General features: G+C 41.7%; 1 protein-coding gene across 7 annotated transcripts in view; it reads right to left on the bottom strand.

Moving 5' to 3' along the window:
• The window catches only part of fhod3a (formin homology 2 domain containing 3a), a 69,910-nt gene that overhangs the window by 15,704 nt on the left and 37,462 nt on the right, over nucleotides 1-16,744 (bottom strand). For 3 of the 7 annotated variants that reach the window (XM_082521741.1, XM_082521740.1, XM_082521742.1), the window contains exons 4-15: nucleotides 12,520-12,587; nucleotides 11,634-11,739; nucleotides 10,570-10,664; nucleotides 9,264-9,375; nucleotides 9,055-9,149; nucleotides 8,596-8,739; nucleotides 6,078-6,313; nucleotides 4,620-4,736; nucleotides 4,001-4,432; nucleotides 3,028-3,087; nucleotides 1,899-2,033; nucleotides 1,521-1,571 (exon numbers count right to left, since the gene is read on the bottom strand). In XM_082521741.1, coding sequence (XP_082377867.1) covers nucleotides 1,521-1,571; nucleotides 1,899-2,033; nucleotides 3,028-3,087; nucleotides 4,001-4,432; nucleotides 4,620-4,736; nucleotides 6,078-6,313; nucleotides 8,596-8,739; nucleotides 9,055-9,149; nucleotides 9,264-9,375; nucleotides 10,570-10,664; nucleotides 11,634-11,739; nucleotides 12,520-12,587 — 1,651 coding nt within the window. Of the gene's footprint in view, nucleotides 1-1,520; nucleotides 1,572-1,898; nucleotides 2,034-3,027; nucleotides 3,088-4,000; nucleotides 4,433-4,619; nucleotides 4,737-6,077; nucleotides 6,314-8,595; nucleotides 8,740-9,054; nucleotides 9,150-9,263; nucleotides 9,376-10,569; nucleotides 10,665-11,633; nucleotides 11,740-12,519; nucleotides 12,588-12,689; nucleotides 12,915-16,744 lie in introns of those variants that run through there. The other 4 variants (XM_082521745.1, XM_082521743.1, XM_082521744.1 and 1 more) reach the window with 4 other exon arrangements.

Genomic DNA, 16,744 nt, shown 5'->3' with positions numbered 1-16,744 from the left:
ACCCACCCATCCTTAAACCCTCTAATCAGTATACAGGGTGGGCCATTTATATGGATACACCGTAATAACATGGGAATGGTTGGTGATACCATTCAAGTTACATTGAAACCAAGCACACCATTGTTTTTCTTGTGACATTACCAATAAGTTTGATGTGTCACATGGCCCTCTTCATATTGAAAAAACAAAAGTTGTATCCAAGATGGCCGACTTCTAAATGGCCACCATGGTCACCACCCATCTTGAGGAGTTTGCCCCCTCACATATACTAATGTGCCCCAAACAGGACTTTAATATCACCAACCATTCCCATCTTATTAGGGTGTATCCATATAAATGGCCCACCCTGTACATTAAGGAAATGCTAGCAAAAGAAAAAAGAATGAAAAAAAGAAAAAATTCAAAAGGATGTTTTTATTTTTATGGTGTTTCTATGAAATAAACGTAGTTAAATACAGGCTTATTTGTTTGTCCAGAAGCAGGTGTAATAGTATAATTATTTTAACCATATCGCTCTATTCGCTCATTTTAATTGCATCAATTTGGTGTAAACTGACTCTTTTAGATGAGCTGAGGTATGTTGTTGTTGCTCTGTCTGTTGTCTGTTATTAAAGCCATTGGATTTTATGCACGTCCTTCGTGACCAGGTGTTCCAGTGCTGTTTGGCAGCTAAACGCTAAGCTGGGGAATTTAAAAAAAAAAGGTCATGTTTTTTCTGATGACCATGACACCGTAAATAAATCAGAGTGAAGTCGTGGATAAATCTCCCACATGTTCACTCAGCAGCTCATCTGCAGCTCTGGCTTCTGTCTGTCTCTGCCTTATTTCTTCTGTTCATAGTTGAATCCAACCTTTACCTTTTTTTTTCGCTCTGTCTTATTGACTCTGTGTGCTATTGCATTAACTGAGCTTTAAATGGAGGGTGAAACAAGCCTGGGGTAAAAAGAAAAGCAATAGTGCTCGGCACACACTCTCAGAGAGTGGAGAAGATGAAGAAGAACAATAAGAAGGCGCAAATGTCAATGATGACCAGCGTAGAGGATATGGCATTTACCCAGCTGTCATCAGCCCTTATTATATGATCGTGACCTCCTTAACCCTTCTGAGTAAATCTCTTTCTTCCTGTGATTCCCATCTGCACACAAACACAGATTTATTAGCCTCGTGAAAATTCTTCTGGTGTGTGTGTGTGTGTGTTTGTGGCCGTGCACGTCCATTCATTGTGAGAGGCTTGACAAATCCAGGAACCTGATTTTCTCACAGCACACAGCCAAAACAATCAGGCCCTTGGCAGAGAGCCGCAGTTAAAATACAGCTTCTTAAGGAAACGAAAGGCGGACGGAGCAAAGAAAATCAGCTCAGTACTCCCCCCACCCGTCCAGCCTCTGGCAGGCAATGGTCACCTTTTAACCTGCGAACAATTACGCTATTACCGAGCTTCCCAAACCAGCGGCTCAAACATAATCCCAACTGATTCAGCGGCTCTGTGCTGTTTTGATTTAGTGTACACACACACTCACCTCTCCTCCCGCGCGAGCCGGGCCTCTTCCATTTTATCCACATAGCCGCGGCTGTGAGAGGAACAACAAACTGTTTCAAAAGGTAGCAATCATATCACGCACACTGTGCTCTGTAGATCTGTCTAACAAGTTTAACCCACAGTCCCACACCTTTGTCTTATGTATGATATGATCTATTCTTGTCAGACTGTTGAGTAATTTAGGAAATTAGGTCAACACACACACACACACACACACACACACACACACACACACACACACACACACACACATATGTTTTCGGTGTTTGGAAACATAATTACTCATTCTACAAACTAAAACAGCTTTTATTCATTTATTGTTCTCGCATAAAGCATTTTATGACCAAAGATGCCTCACCTGTGCTTGTTCCTCTCCTCTCTTTCTATTTTCTGTAGCCTCTCTTCTCTCTCCACACGGCGGCGCTCTCGCTCAGCTGCCAAAGATTCTTGGTGCTGGCGGTAGGACGAGGACAGAAGGCCTCCCAGAGCAGGTCTGAAGGAGCAGAGACAGAGTGAGGAAAAGGAGGTTTCTGTTAGGATGCCTGGGTCGTTGACCCAGGATGTTTGAGTTTATGTTATTATTTATACTTTCTAGTTTTTGGTTTCTTTGAGTTCCGTCTTATGGCTTATGTCTCCCCTATCACCTGCATCCCCTTGTCTAGTTCGCGTCTGTGTATCCTAAGTTCCTATATCCCCGTGTTCAGTCAGTGTTTGTGTCTGCCCTGTTCCCATGTCTCTGTTCCCTTTGTAGTGCCTGCATATGAGTCTGTGTCTTTGTTCAGTCTGTGTTATGCGTTTCCTGTTTTACTTTGAAAGTCCATGTCTGATGTTAATGTGTCTGGTTTTGCTTCCTCTTGTCTCGTTAGGCCCGATTTGCCCCAGCTGTGTTTCCCTCCTGTTACCCATTCCCTGATTGCTCCCTCTGTGTATTTAAGCCCAGTGTTTCTCTGTGTCTGGGTCGCGATCTACCGTTTATGTTGCTGTGTGTTTTGCTTGTCCACTGGTGTAAGTTTATTTTGAGTTTTTCTAGTTATGTCATGTTGCATTCAGCATTAAAGCCTTTTTGAGTTCACGTCTGTCTCCGGAGTCTGCACCTTGGGTTCTATTCCTGACTGCACACAGCCTCACCTAACAGTTTCCTTCATTTATTGATTTTTATTTCTCTATTCCCTGTCATCCTGATTTCTGCAGCAGAGTTTTAATCTGCTGCTCTCTTCTGATAAAGCAGCCATAACACAACATACGCCCCTTACATAAGACCAGCCTCTATGTGTTTAGGTTTACCAGAGAGTTTAGTAAATCTGGAACCAACTAGCTTAGATCACATTCACTTTAGTATGTCATCGGCACGAAAACACGGTGGGGCCGCACATGCTCCGTATTTTTTACACACATGACTCTGTTCCTGTGTGTGAACCTGTTTACAGTCTGGCGGTGCGTAGTTTAAGGATGTTTCCACACCTCATGTTATTGCTGTGGCTTCTCACCTTGAGCTAGTAGGTGTACTCGGGGTACTGAGAGAGGAGTAGGACGTCAGGGCTCCGTTCCTGAGGGAGAAAAACAGGGAGAGTGACCTCTCAGGGTTGCACAACACGGCATGGACTAACTGGCGAGTGCAAAACTCGTACCCAGAAATGAATGTGACCCTAATTGCTAACTGCTGTCGTGTTTATTCTATTATGCCCCTGGAAATTTTCAGGCAAGGCGTCTGTCCTCACTAAGAGTCTGCTAAAAAGACCTTTGGCCTTGTCAAGCTATTATGCCGGAGCAGACAAGAGCTTTCTTTTTTAAGCTTACGTTATATTATTTAAGGTTCTGTTGCTGCGTGTGCAATACAAAGCAAAAAAACATCTGATTCTTGTTATCTATAACTTGATGCATGTAATTCAACTTCTGATTGGGAACACTTGATTACTCATGCAGCGTTCTCATGACAAATTTGGTACAGATTAAGTGTGAATCTTTTGGAAATCTAGTTTTAACCACAAAGAGAGAAATCTAACAGCTAATCTTTGCCTGACGGTAAAGGTAAGGAAATGCAAAGTTTCAGCAAAAAGCAAAGAGAGACTAGTGAGAAAGGGTTAAAGAAAAGAAAACAGTGGTTGTGCTGTTTTAGAAAAGAGGGGAAAGGAAATGCTACTGGGAGGCCAAGTGGGGATTGCACATTAAAAAAAAATTGCAGTGCATCGAGGTCGTGGAGGAACTAAGAAAAGACGTGAAGGAACGAAAAGTGACAATAAGAGTCGAGAAACTCAAGGTGAGATGCTGTGAGGTGAAAGAACTGAAAAGAAGGGAAGTGATGAATAACAAAAGAGATGCAAAGTGGCTCCAAACTGGTGCCTACACACACACACAAAAAAAGCCAGAAGCAGAAGTGGAAACTGGCAAAGTAAAAAGCAGGACATCTGAAGAGAAGGAAAGCTTCTTGAATTCATTGGTGAGCTTTACTGCCCATCTGACCTGGGAGTCGTTGGTTTGGGTGACTCCTCGCTTGGCTTTCCCAGAGCCGGGGGCGACGGCTCCTCATCGAGATCGTACGAGAAGAGGTGGAAGGGCGAGTGGGGCAGGTAGGGCAGGCGGTCGGGGGAGGGGCGCGAGCTGCCACGCAACGGCGGGCTCACCTCCTTGGTAGCTGGCACAGTGACGATAGACTTTTTTCTGGCCAGCAGTGTGGCCAGGAGCGAGGGCTGTCCTGGAGGACTGTGAGTGCAGGACACAGTGGGAGAAAGGGTTGGGGTAGAGGGGGAGGAAATGCTGCTGGTGGTAGTTGTTGCTGAGGTCGGTTCACTCCAATTCCTCTGCTCTGTCTCCTTTACAGACTCCTTTCTGGACGTGATGGTGATGGACTGAAGGGTTGTTCTTTGAACAGTGGATGGAAGATGTCTAGCGGGGCTAGGAACAGAGGAATGGATCGAGAGGAATAAATGGGTAAAAGCAGAACTGAGCAGACCGGCAGGCAAATCTACAACAACATGGGCCACCAGAGCAAACCAGCTGGACAGGCAGGGACTAAAGAGACATTCGAGACCATTATGAAAGCATTATTTCATTGCTATGTTACCACTACGTCCTAAAATACCTGGAGGTGGTCTCATTAGCCCCCTCCTGCTCATCCGAATCAGACTCAGTCACAGGAGTCTCCTCTTCCTCTTCCTCCTTCTCCTCCTCAATGCTATCCTCCTCACATTCCTCCACTCTATCGAGGTGGATGGGTGGGGGGGTGGACGAATGAATACACAGACAGGTGGACGATTTGAGGTAAGGATAGGGGAGAGATGAAGTGATACATAAGAAAAGCATGCAAATAGAAATCTCCACAGAAAAAAAGAGTGTTGGAGCAAAGGGATGGAATGGCTGAGGGGTCATGTGTGCAGAAGATGTTTAAGTCTACACTAAAAAGTCACAGTTAAGACACTCAAGGAAAACAAACAAAGACAAGGCAAGACAAGAGAAAACACACAAGAAATGAAAAGGGGAGAGATGGCAGATGAATGTTTCTGATTATACACTTCATGCCTCCAGTTAGGTGGTTTTACATGCGCATGAACACAGAACATGATAACAAGGAAAGAGGGAAAGGAATGCTGAGAGGAGAAACCGGCTGGGGGATCGCTGTCACCAAACTGCTGCGCTGTTTTATAGTGAAACCAGATGAGTCCTGTTGCAGTCAAGTCCGTCCGCGCTGCCAGGTGTTGTTCCACAAGACCACAGCCATGTGTGTGTGACGAATGGGATGGTCAATAAAACTTGGGTTTGTTTTTCTTGTGTGCGTGCATAATACGAAGCAGGATGCGGTCCCGGACGTAAACAGCTTTCACCCACTGATTAGATTCATTCAAAAATAAATCACGGGATAAAAATGTATCTTTTACAGTACAGCTGACCGCGTTTGAACCCGTTTTTCAGGATTCACAGGTATGCTCAGGTGTGCACGATTTAGCTCTTAAACCCCATTGTTTGTCTACTAATGTGACAAAAGCAGATTACATTTAATCCTTCATCTATTATTATATTCAAATCTAAAGAGCAGAAGAGGACCAATAGATGAAAGATTTGCCTTTAGTAAACAGTTAAAGTCCCATCCTGATCCCATTTTGTTGTGCTCTTACACACAGCGTTGAGAAAAGCCTGTGCTGGTTTAATATCGTGTTCGCCTCTATTAGAATTGCAAGCAAACCCCGAAGGCATGCGCAGCTGCTGAAAACAATTATTTTTATTCCAGTGCAGCAGAAGTCTGCAGTGGGGTTTAGGTGCAGCAGGAAAACCCACGCTGTGAGTAGGGAGGACACATGGGTAGCTGTTACAGCAGGTCTGTGAGGAGCAGAGGCTCAGTGACGTTTGGACTTACATGGACTGAAGGTAACCTGACAGTGCTCTGGAGCAGAAAGCAGTAAAACAGTCAGAACTTCTCTGAAGAATGAGAACATATTAAAGAACTATCGCTTTTTTGTTTGCTTTGTCACCACACCTTTTGAGTAACCCTGCACCTAGATTTTAATAAGTGATACGTAACTGTTTTATTTTCCACCACCCTCACCTCTCGCTCACGTCCTCAGATCTGATTCCATTGAAAGGTTGGAAGCCGGCTCTCTGTGGGGACGCGGGGCTGCAGGGCGAGGCGTAACCGGATCGTCCAAGAGAAGCCCTGCGGCTCCGCCTCCTCTCCAGGCCATGTCTTTTGTCCCCGCCCCCAACACTGGCTCGCCTGCGGTCCCGGCGTACCATTGGTGGAGGCTGGCTGTCATCATCACCATCTTCATGCCGTAGGGTCGTCTGGGGAAAGACATGACAGGTTGTAAAGTGAGTGGTACTTAAAAAAAATGTTAGGGTTTAAATGAAGCAAAGTGGTCTGACCAAAATCTAAATCAAAAATTTGTAGATTTTTTGGTAAATGAAAAATGCTGGATCCTTTGGTCTAATGAGTGGAACTTGTTAGCAACACGCATTTCCAAAGCTAACATGCTGTGAGACTAAATTATGGCTTCTTATAGTTCTTGTTCTTCACTTTCTGTTTCATTTATTTATTTTTAGTTATCACCCGTGCCTTGTTTTTAGTTTTACTTCCCTCCCCTGCTTCCATGTCTAGATTGAGTGCAGCTGAGTCTTGTTACTGTTGTGTTTCCACTTCCCTGATTACCCTCGTGTATAAATAGCCCTGACATTCCCTTTACTCCTTGTCATAGCATCTGTTAACCTTCCATGCAGAGATGGGTAACGCGTTACTGTAATCTGATTACTTTTTTCAAGTAACGAGTAAAGTAAGGGATTACTATTGCAAAATCGGTAATTAGATTACCGTTACTTTCCCGTAGGAACGCTGCGTTACTGCGTTACTAAAACTGTGATTTTTTTGCGAGAATGTCTCACGACAGTGACGTAAGCGAGTGCGCCGTTGGTGACAACAGCTGTGTGCAGATCAACAATGGATAATATATCGAGTGCGGGAGAGAATGTGAGCGTGCAGCGTTTAAAGCGTGGAAGTACTGACCTTACTTTGAGTTTGATTCCATAAAAAGTGACAAAAACATTAGTGTCCGTTGTGCGTGGGAAGAAAACTTCTTTTTACAGCGATAAAACCCCTAAACTTCCAAGCAAGCACCAAGTGTGCTATGACGACGTAATGGGAAACTCACAGAGAAACTCGCGGATTCTTCAACTGACCGCGGCACACCTGCACCAGGGTAAACCTCCGCCTACCCCAGTCCTGCTTTACAGGTGAAAATAGAGCAACAGGACCGCTGAGTCTTTGACTTTATTTATTTTCTGCTGTGTTTTACTTGCATCTATTTGAAAGAGTGAGTGTAAACACAAAAAATATTTTATTTTATGTGCTGGAATGTGCATAAAATAGGTTTAAATGTTAAACTAATTTATTCAAGTCAGAGAATGTTGCATATAATTACATTTTTGCTTGATGCATAAAGTTAAAAGATTAAAACTGATAAAACAAGTTTAAAAAAAGAGACTTTTCCATTTGATTACATTTTGTATGATGGAGTATGTAGAAAAAGTAGAATTGGGCTGAAAGATCTATCACTTTATCACCTCTTCAGGTTGTAAATCGTCTTTTTAAAAAGTAACTAAGTAACTAAGTAATTAATTACTTTTGAAAATAAGTAATCAGTAAAGTAACAGGATTACTTTTTTGGGGAAGTAATCAGTAATTAGTTACTGATTACTTTTTTCAAGTAACTTGACCAACACTGCTTCCATGTATACTACAGCCATCTCAGTGTGTTCTTTGCTGAACTTACTCTTTAGGACTTTAGCATAAAACCAAAAATGTTTTTGTATTTGTTTATTCATTCTGCCTCCACGTCTGCATTTAGGTCCACTGTTCAACGCTGTGATTTTCAAACAATAACTGTGAAGGCACCGTTATTGCTGGAGGATGTATTTCACTAGCTGGGCCCACGTCCTCATTTTAGGTTTGACAGCGTTTTAGTAGGTGAAAAAGCTTTGACATGAAGTGAGCTGCGGTTTGTGGAAGGCCTTGAAGGAGACTGGCGATGGCTCCCGGGCCTTGCAGATCCCGATGCACTAAGTAGAAATGAAAAAGTTAAAGAATAGAGAAAAAGGAGGGAGGGTGGGGCACGTAAACGAGAATGAACAGCTTGCAGAACTGGGGGAACCTATATAGATTTCAACCGGAAGGAGCGTGTTTGGAGGGGTGGTCCTACTCCTGAAATTCCGACACATAATCTCCAAAGAAAGTTTTATGAGCAGCATATGCTCCCATCCAGATGACACGTTTTTATACCTTTTTTTTTTTTCACAAGACAATGCCATCCTAAGCCTAAAAGAATGAGCGTTAAGAATAATGCCACCAATTTAAATAGACAAAAACTGGACTTTGATATAAAGTTTTGCACTATTTTCAGCTATTATGTTTGGTTTAAATGACTTACAAACCATAAGATTCTGTTTTTATTTTTATATTTTACATGGCACTCTGACCTTTATTTGGGCTATTAGTACAGCATTTACAAGCTGAAAAGGGATCAGTAATAACCCATTTTCAACCGCTTTTAATGTTTTGTTTGAGTGTCTCAGACCTCATATATATTAAGCTGCTCGACCAAGTCAAGATCGGTTCCTTTCCTCCCCAGATGTCTTTGGGAAACGGTCTCCATGCCCTGCTCCTCCAGACCATCCACCATATCATAAAATGAATCCTGGTCGGGCAGTGCTGCAAGAGTCTGCAAAAAGAAAGGAGACGTCGTCAAGATGTAACCAAGGTTTAAAACGCTTTGCACATTTAAACACTAATGACTAAAACACTGCTTTGATGCACATAATCATATATTTAAGTTTTTCATTTTGGGTTTTGAAGCTGCAGGACTAAAACTTCGCAATACAGTTTATATCTACATGCAAAATGATAAAACACAAAGTCAGTCAATCAACTGATCACTTACTGGAGAAAACCAAGATGCGTTTTCCATAAAACTGAAAATGTTCTATATCCACACAAGAAAGTACTCAGCAAAGCCATAAACTATAGCTTTGCAAACCTTATTGATGAGGGTCATTGCATAGACGAGAAGCTCCGTATCCACTCCATCCTTCTCATGCAAGATCTCCATAGCATTGGACCATGGCTTGCTGCCTAGAAGTCAGTCGATTAAATTCCATTACTTCAAAAATATTATCATGCAGACAAACTACAGTATCTTTCTACTTTAAGCCCTCAGCACATGGTGGCATGTTAAGCTTTTAGTACCTCTCTTCATGTCCACAGAGGTGATGGCTTGGATCAGCAGTGGCGCGTTGGATTCTGAGTACTCCACAAACACCAGCAACAGCTTCAAAGCTGTTTTCACCACCAAACGAAACTAGGGTGGAAATATAAAGAAACTTGCATAAAGTATGGACAACTGTGTTCCTATTGCTCTCTTCATCCACTCTAAACATTTAGAATTCAAATGTTTAGCATTAGTGGCAACCAAAACATACGAGCAGATGCTATTTCATTATTTGTGTGTGTTGTGCTTGTCATCATGCTGCAGGGACATAATCTATTTATACAGTTATACTGTGAGCCTCTGTTTTAGGGATGCTGGTCTGGGGAAACTTCATAATATAAATTACATTTTACAGGATTTGGTTTAAAATTTAGGCAACGTGACATTTTGGTTAATTTTATTGTAACGGACATCATCAGGCAACTAGGAATTATGGTTTTGGTTTGGGTTAGGAAGGAATTTCATGAACTCGTTAACAAAGATGGCTGCAGATGCTGCAGAACCGTAGTTGTTCTGCTTATACTGCTTATATGATCCAGACCATGGACTCTCACATATCCATCTATGATAAAAATACAGCACTACCAAAAAATCTCAAGGAAGTAAATGCTGATCAACATACTCACTTTAGTACTGCGGCGCAATTTATCCCACCTAAGATAGTCTGATAGTATGCCAATGTCTAGGGCAAGACATGGGGCAATGTCTTGTTGGCGAGCAACTCCCTTTACTCATGGTGGGACCATCATCCTACGGGCCTGTAGTCTGCAGGAAGAGCAACAGGGGTCTAGCACATTGTTTTGAGGAAATAATCGCAGGCCAAATTCCACTAGAACTGCCCTGGATGAAAGGGAGAGTGCAGGGTGGCTACGCCTACAGCCCTGTGGTTCATCTGCTGTGAACTAGAAGATCGCTTCAAGTCGAAGAAGGGGTTTTGAATGCTTTTACTCCAGCGTTCGACACGGAAAGCGCCTCCTCTGGAGATTTTATTGCTATATGTTCTCACGCTGGCGACAACAGTGAAACCTGGGGGGTGGTAGTGTAGGGAAAACAGTCCCAGCATGAGTGTCTTGGTGCCTAGTGCACGAGGACACCACAAAACCAACAGAAGCCGCCACCCACAGCTGGAAACACACAACACAATCATTAGGGTATGTGTTTGTGTGTGTTTCTTTGGATAAACGCTAAAAATAATGTTCTGCAAACAATGGCTGGTTAACCAACGTCAGGGTGGTGTGTGTGTGTGTCCTCTGAGTTTTTTAGGATGCACGCTTGACTTGATACCTTCGAGCCAACGAGAGTGTAGAGCCACTGGATTGTCTCAGGATGGCCAATGACGCCATTCATCCCGTCCACGTAGAGCATGATCTGCCCAAGAGCTGAGGAAGAAAGGAAAAGTCAGAAAAGTATACGGAAAGATGACTGAGAACTTGTTGTAAAATAAAATAAAATAAGATGAAATAAATAAAAAAAGAACCAAAATGAATTAAATAACAGCAATAAAATCAGTTACAGTGACAGCAATGATTCTGATTATGCTGAGAAAATCAATCAGTCATGACAACGATGGCACAACCATGACTAACAGCTCCATAGAAAACCTCTGAGTGACAAACATGACTTAATTCCATTACATTGCTCTTTTTGTATTGCCATCTTATAATAATATTCAGCAGAAATAATAATAGGGTTAAAAACTCTGCTTAAAGCACTCGAAATGCAGTTTTTCTGCATTTGTTTCTCATTTTTACAATTTTATTTTTCATGCATATCTTCTAAGTAACATGTCCAAATCAGTCGTGACATGCCGTCATGACCACATGTGCCTAGACTAGCTGAGAAACACAAAGGAAAAGCTGATGCTGAATGCAGGCTATTTCAAGAGAAGTGGAACTCTGAAAAGCCCACATCTCGACAGGGTAAGGAAAGATCCTGTGTCTCCGTAATTATTGTCTTCACTTGGATGCTTCTGTCCACACGCCGGCAAAGATGTAGAGCCATAAAGACTGAGTGTTTGCTTTAAAAAGTCACTGAGCCACAGAGGCACACGACTACAGCACGGTAAATTTCTCAGAGGCCAGTCCTTTCACTGAGAACTACGGGCAAATTTTATTTTTATGTGCAGACAATTTCAGGCAATAGAATCATCAGATATCATTTGATCTTGTTTGTTAATTGTTATACAGGATTTCAAAACATGTTAAAATAAATGTCTGGCCCTTGATGTGAGTCCCATTTCACAGTGTTGCCCCAGAGAAAGATAGAATGACCCCCCTGATCTAAGCATGTAGTATATTATTGTTATTATTCTTAGCATATATCATTATGCAGCATGCAGGAGACCATACCTCTTAATATGTAGTTCTGGTAGTTTTGGTCAGCTTCTGCTCCCACCTTGATGAGACACGTCAGACCTTCAGCCATCACAAACTCATGGACCAGGTCTTTGTCATCCTGAAGGAAAATGAGCACAAATAGAGGAAGCACGGGATAACCAGAACCGAGCTCGTAATTTCGTGGATGCAGTTAATGCATTTTCTTGTGTTGCCACTTGATGTCAGTGATGTGGAGGTTTAAGATTTAAGTTGACACAACACAGATTTTCAAACCCTCCTCTGGGATCAGACCAGCTGGTATACACACTCACACTTGTCAGCAGACATGGTTTTTTTACAGTTTTCTGCTTTTTGTGTGTCATTTCTTAAAGAAACAAAAACACCTTCATGTGCACCGTTAAAGCTCCAGGTTCAGGCATCCTCTGAGGAGAAGGTGGTAGGAAATAAGCATGGAGCTTGCATGGAGGGTTTTTTATGTAGTGTTTAGTTGCAAAAAAAGGGCCACTTTTAATAGCTTGAATGCTGCACTTTTTTGAACAATCTGGAAGTTTGCACAGTGCTGCTCCGTTTGCTGAATCACTGTCTTTTTACATACGGAGTGCTTCTGTTCTGTTTGTGCTGCAGAGCTCTTCTTTTTTTTTAAAGTGGCTAACTCTTCTCCACTTAAAATAAAAGATTCCCACACAAATTTCAATGCAAACACACACACACGCGCGCACATGCACACACAAAGACAGAGAGAGAAACGCCACGTTGATGGAGATCCTGTCATCACAGAAGCACACAGTGGCCACAATAACCGACTGTATTCTGCAACAATGTACTCACGGTAATTGCATTGAAAAATGTGTGTGTGTGTGTGTGTGTGTTTGTGTGTGTGTGTGAGAGAGTGTGTTACCTGAAAAATTTGCTTTAGAGAGAAGAGTGCTCTTCTCAAGTCACGTCCATTGGAGTTATATAGTCTTTCTGCAGAGGGACAGACAGAAAAAGACACATAGATGGTTATCTGAGGTTAAGTGAACAAACATGGGAACGTATGCATAACCATAACGAATAAAACGTCTCCACCTTAAAGCTCTCGCACTCGTTTTTGCTGCCTTTTATGTTTGCTTGTGCATCTTTCATCTCTCGCCAGTCCTCATACTTCTCATTCCGATGAGTCGATCAATAAAACTTGTTAGCAAAACAAGCCTCAGCTGTGCAAAAAAGCTGCGCAACAGCATCCGAGATGTGAGAGGAGAGGTGCGATTCGATGGAACCAATCACCCCACGCGGCTGTAATCACCTGAGGCAGGCACTTCATCAAACACTTTCACCGCGTCCTCGCTCGCGGAGCAACACGTGCATGATCTCTCTTTTCCCTTTTCCCCTCTCTCTGACTCTCTCTCTCTCTCTCTCACACACACACACACACACACACACACACACACACACACTTGCAGTGGTGATTAGGGCTGTATTGGAATGTTAATGAGCTGCTGGCTTGGCTTCATCGCTGAGGTATTCAGGTCACGACATGGAAACCACTCAGAACTAAAGGCTCGTATATCATGATGCTGATATTATTGTTATTTCTATCCATGAACACAAAGACGTTATCGCTGTACTTCTACAACAGGCCTTAAAATGACTGGCAACAGTCTTTAATAACCATTGTTTAAGGTCATATGATTATATAACATATTAGTTATTATATAATAGTTGATTAGGAACAAGTTTTACAGCAATAATGGTTAGTTAAGATTACTAACTTTCATCTAGTTATTTCTTAAAAGTGAAATAACTAAACTTAAAAATAACACAAATTTGGGTAATTAAAACCTAAGATGAATGACAAAACATGACATGTTACATCTGTGTCATTATTTAACAAAAATTAAGCCAAAATGCAGAGACGGTGTGTGGAAAAACTAAGTGCACTCTTACTGTTTCCATAGGAATTAAGAAGGTAAATAGCAGCCAGGTGCTGCTAATCAAATGAACTTGATTAACTGATTATCAGCAAGTACCTCTGTAAAAGCAGTATTTTGGCAGTTTGCTGTTTTGGAGCATTCAGATGTGCGTCAACACAACGCCAAGTAAGGACAACATCAGCAATGATCTTACAGAAACAGTTGCTGCTGCCAATTAATCTGAGAAGAGTTACAAAGTAATTTCCAAACTGTTTGAAGTCTAATAAGAAAAAATATTGAAAAGTGGAAAAACATTCAAGACAGTTGCAGATCTCCCCCAGGGGTTAATGTGCCAGGAAAATGCAGTTCAACACCTACGTCTCAGACTCTACAGGCTTCACTTAACATGTTAACATTTTTAAATGTAAAAATTCTTGACAGTACAAATAGAAAAAGACTGAAAAAGTATGGCTTGTTTTTAAAAATTGGCAAGAGGAAGTCTCTTCTCTTTAAAAGAACATATGTACACATTTGTAAAGGTGTATCCGAACAAATCGCAAGACTTCTGGAGCAATGTCCTTTGAACAGATGTGAAAATGTTTGGTTATAATGCACAACACCACGTTTGGAGTAAACCGAAACGCAGCATATCATCACAAACATACCAGCTATCAAGTACTGTGGTGCAGGGGTGGTGAGCTTGTTTTTTGCAGCCATAGGACCTGGACACCTCGCAGTTATTGTGAATTCTAACCATCCGTCTAGCACTTAACGGTTGGCTGACATTGGTTAATGCAACAAGACAATGAACCCAAGAAGAGCAGCAAATCTACATCAGACTGGTTGAACAAGACAAGCTCCAGAAATGATTGTCGTACACAGAACAGCTTTATTACGAAACAAAAGCGCTCTCTGCCTGTGAGCAAAAACAAAACCAACAAACCCCCCAGCCTTTCCTATTGGTCGAAAAATGTATCATGTTGACCAATCAAAAAAATGATATGGCAACATGGCATTTAGATGTTTAGGAAGGGGGGAAGTTTTAGGAGTGACGGCGGTGTTTTGAGATGTGAGAGATTTGCAACGTTTAGCGCAAATCTTGTGTAGTTAGTGTGTAGTGTAGTCAATAGTTTTGTTGTGTGTGTCAGAACAACGAGGCGACTGCTGAATGTTATAGGAGTTACAGGAGTGATACATCTCCTGTTGTCAGGCCTGCAGGTATCAGGCTGTTGTTCTCCTTTATCTCATAGTGGACAGAAATTATTTTTTGGAGTGGCACAAATAATTTGTGTGGCATCAAACTTGATGCAGAACAGCTGATTGTTCTGTAAATAGTTTGAAATGTTTATTTAAAAAAAAACGCCTTGGCTGTATTTTTAGGTAAACAGCTGCAAAAAACTTTGTTGTTTGCATAACTCAGTTACTTTTTTTGAAGAAGTAACTATATAATTAATTGCCCAACAGTGGCCATTATATTCTGTTACAGGACTCTCTCCCAGACCACAGACTCATACTCATAATACAAGTCAGAGCTTTATTTAAAAAAAAGAAAAGAAAAAGAAATAAAAATAAAATAAAGTTTTGTTTTCAAAATTGGAGTTCAAGTTCTTTTTACTTCCAATAGTGTTAACATACTACACAGGTCATGAACAAGATTCTTTTTTTAATTTTCAGTGTAAACAGTTAATTAAAAGTAAATGTAAATGCTGTAATTTGATTATTTTAATAAACCATGTAACTTGGATGGATTCGATGCTGGCGTTGATCACAGTGCACACGTCTGCTGTCGCTCACAGTGGTACTCAGGGAGTATGTGTGTTCGCTCAGACACATGAAAAATTAGAGGGAACATTGGGTGGGACATCAAAAAAGCTGTCCATAAATGATGCCTGTAAACTTCAAAGAACTTTCTTTTTCATATAATTTGACATAGCAAAACAACAAAAACATTTGTTTTTACCAAATAAAGGGCCAAAGATGGGCAGTTAAATTCAAAACATGGCACACTTAGTCCTGACTTATACTAAACTCCAGAAATTAGAATGTTTTAATGTTACCATTTTTTTTTTACAAAGTTCCAGATGTATCTGAAGTTGCAGTACCGTCTTTTTTATTACTTTTGCATTGACTGTATCATCACTGGATTACAGACCTGTAACAATGAATGAAGAAGAGATTAAACGAACATTTACTTTCTGTGAACAATCACACTGTCATTGACAGCCTCTCTTTGGAAGGTCATGCATGATGATGAAATAAGCACCACGGAGGCCAGATGTCAGTGGAAATCTGTTGTAGTCCCCTGTTGTAGACTGGACAAAGATAGATGTACCCACAGTGACTTCATCCGTTGATTAGTGAAATCTGGTTATGAAGCCTTGAGATGAGTATGTTTGTGCCCTGATAGGCATTTAAAAAGATGTTTTAAGAACTTTTATGTTAACCTCACTTTTCAGACTTGGATTCATCATTTACACTTCTATGGCTGCAGTTCATCACAGAAAAATGTTTGTTTGCACAGGTAAGCAGAGTACCCTCTGTAGTGGAATAACAGTACAGACATATTACAGTCTAATATTCCTTGTGATTCATTAGGGATTTTGGGGGGAGGGGGTTCTTCTCAGGGCATTATGTGCTGGGATTGAGTTTTCATGTGTGCTTTATACTGTCTGTATGCTAAAGGGTTGAGAAACAACAAATACTACTGATGAAAACAATAAAGTTAAATATTTGGCAAGACCATGCCATAAAGATGCTTTGCTAAATGTTACTCTTGATTTTCCACCTCTTATGACTACAGACTGCAAGAATAATTTTCCTAAGTGCTCTGTATTAATCCCAACATCTGTTTATCTGGGTGTCCATACTGTCCCTTTGTGTGCATAAACAGTTGTGCATTCCACTGTGTGTCAGCAGGGGGTTTGGAAACCCGTGCGTGTGTGTTTGTGTGTTGATGACAAATCCTCCAATTCCCTTCTTTGGGGGGAGGCTGGGTAAAAAGGTATAGATGTAAGAGCAGGGACAGACAGGGTGCACGCCCCCTGATGTGGGACCGCACGTGGGCCAGCCTGGCTCCGGAGCCTTCCAGTCTGCCCTGCTGTCTGGAGCTCAGTGGTAACCGTTGCTAAGCTAGGCAAGGCTAACCCAAGGCCAGGGTCAGAATCATTATCATTCCTCACGCAGGCGAAGAATTACAGGCCTGTGTCTCTTTTCTGTGAGATCAGCATTCAT

The sequence above is a fragment of the Aulonocara stuartgranti genome (assembly GCF_965226115.1).
Source record: "Aulonocara stuartgranti genome assembly, chromosome: 22".
NCBI lineage: Eukaryota > Metazoa > Chordata > Actinopteri > Cichliformes > Cichlidae > Aulonocara > Aulonocara stuartgranti.
The sequence above is the reverse complement of the archived record's forward strand: the minus strand, read 5'-3'. Positions and strand labels throughout refer to the sequence as shown.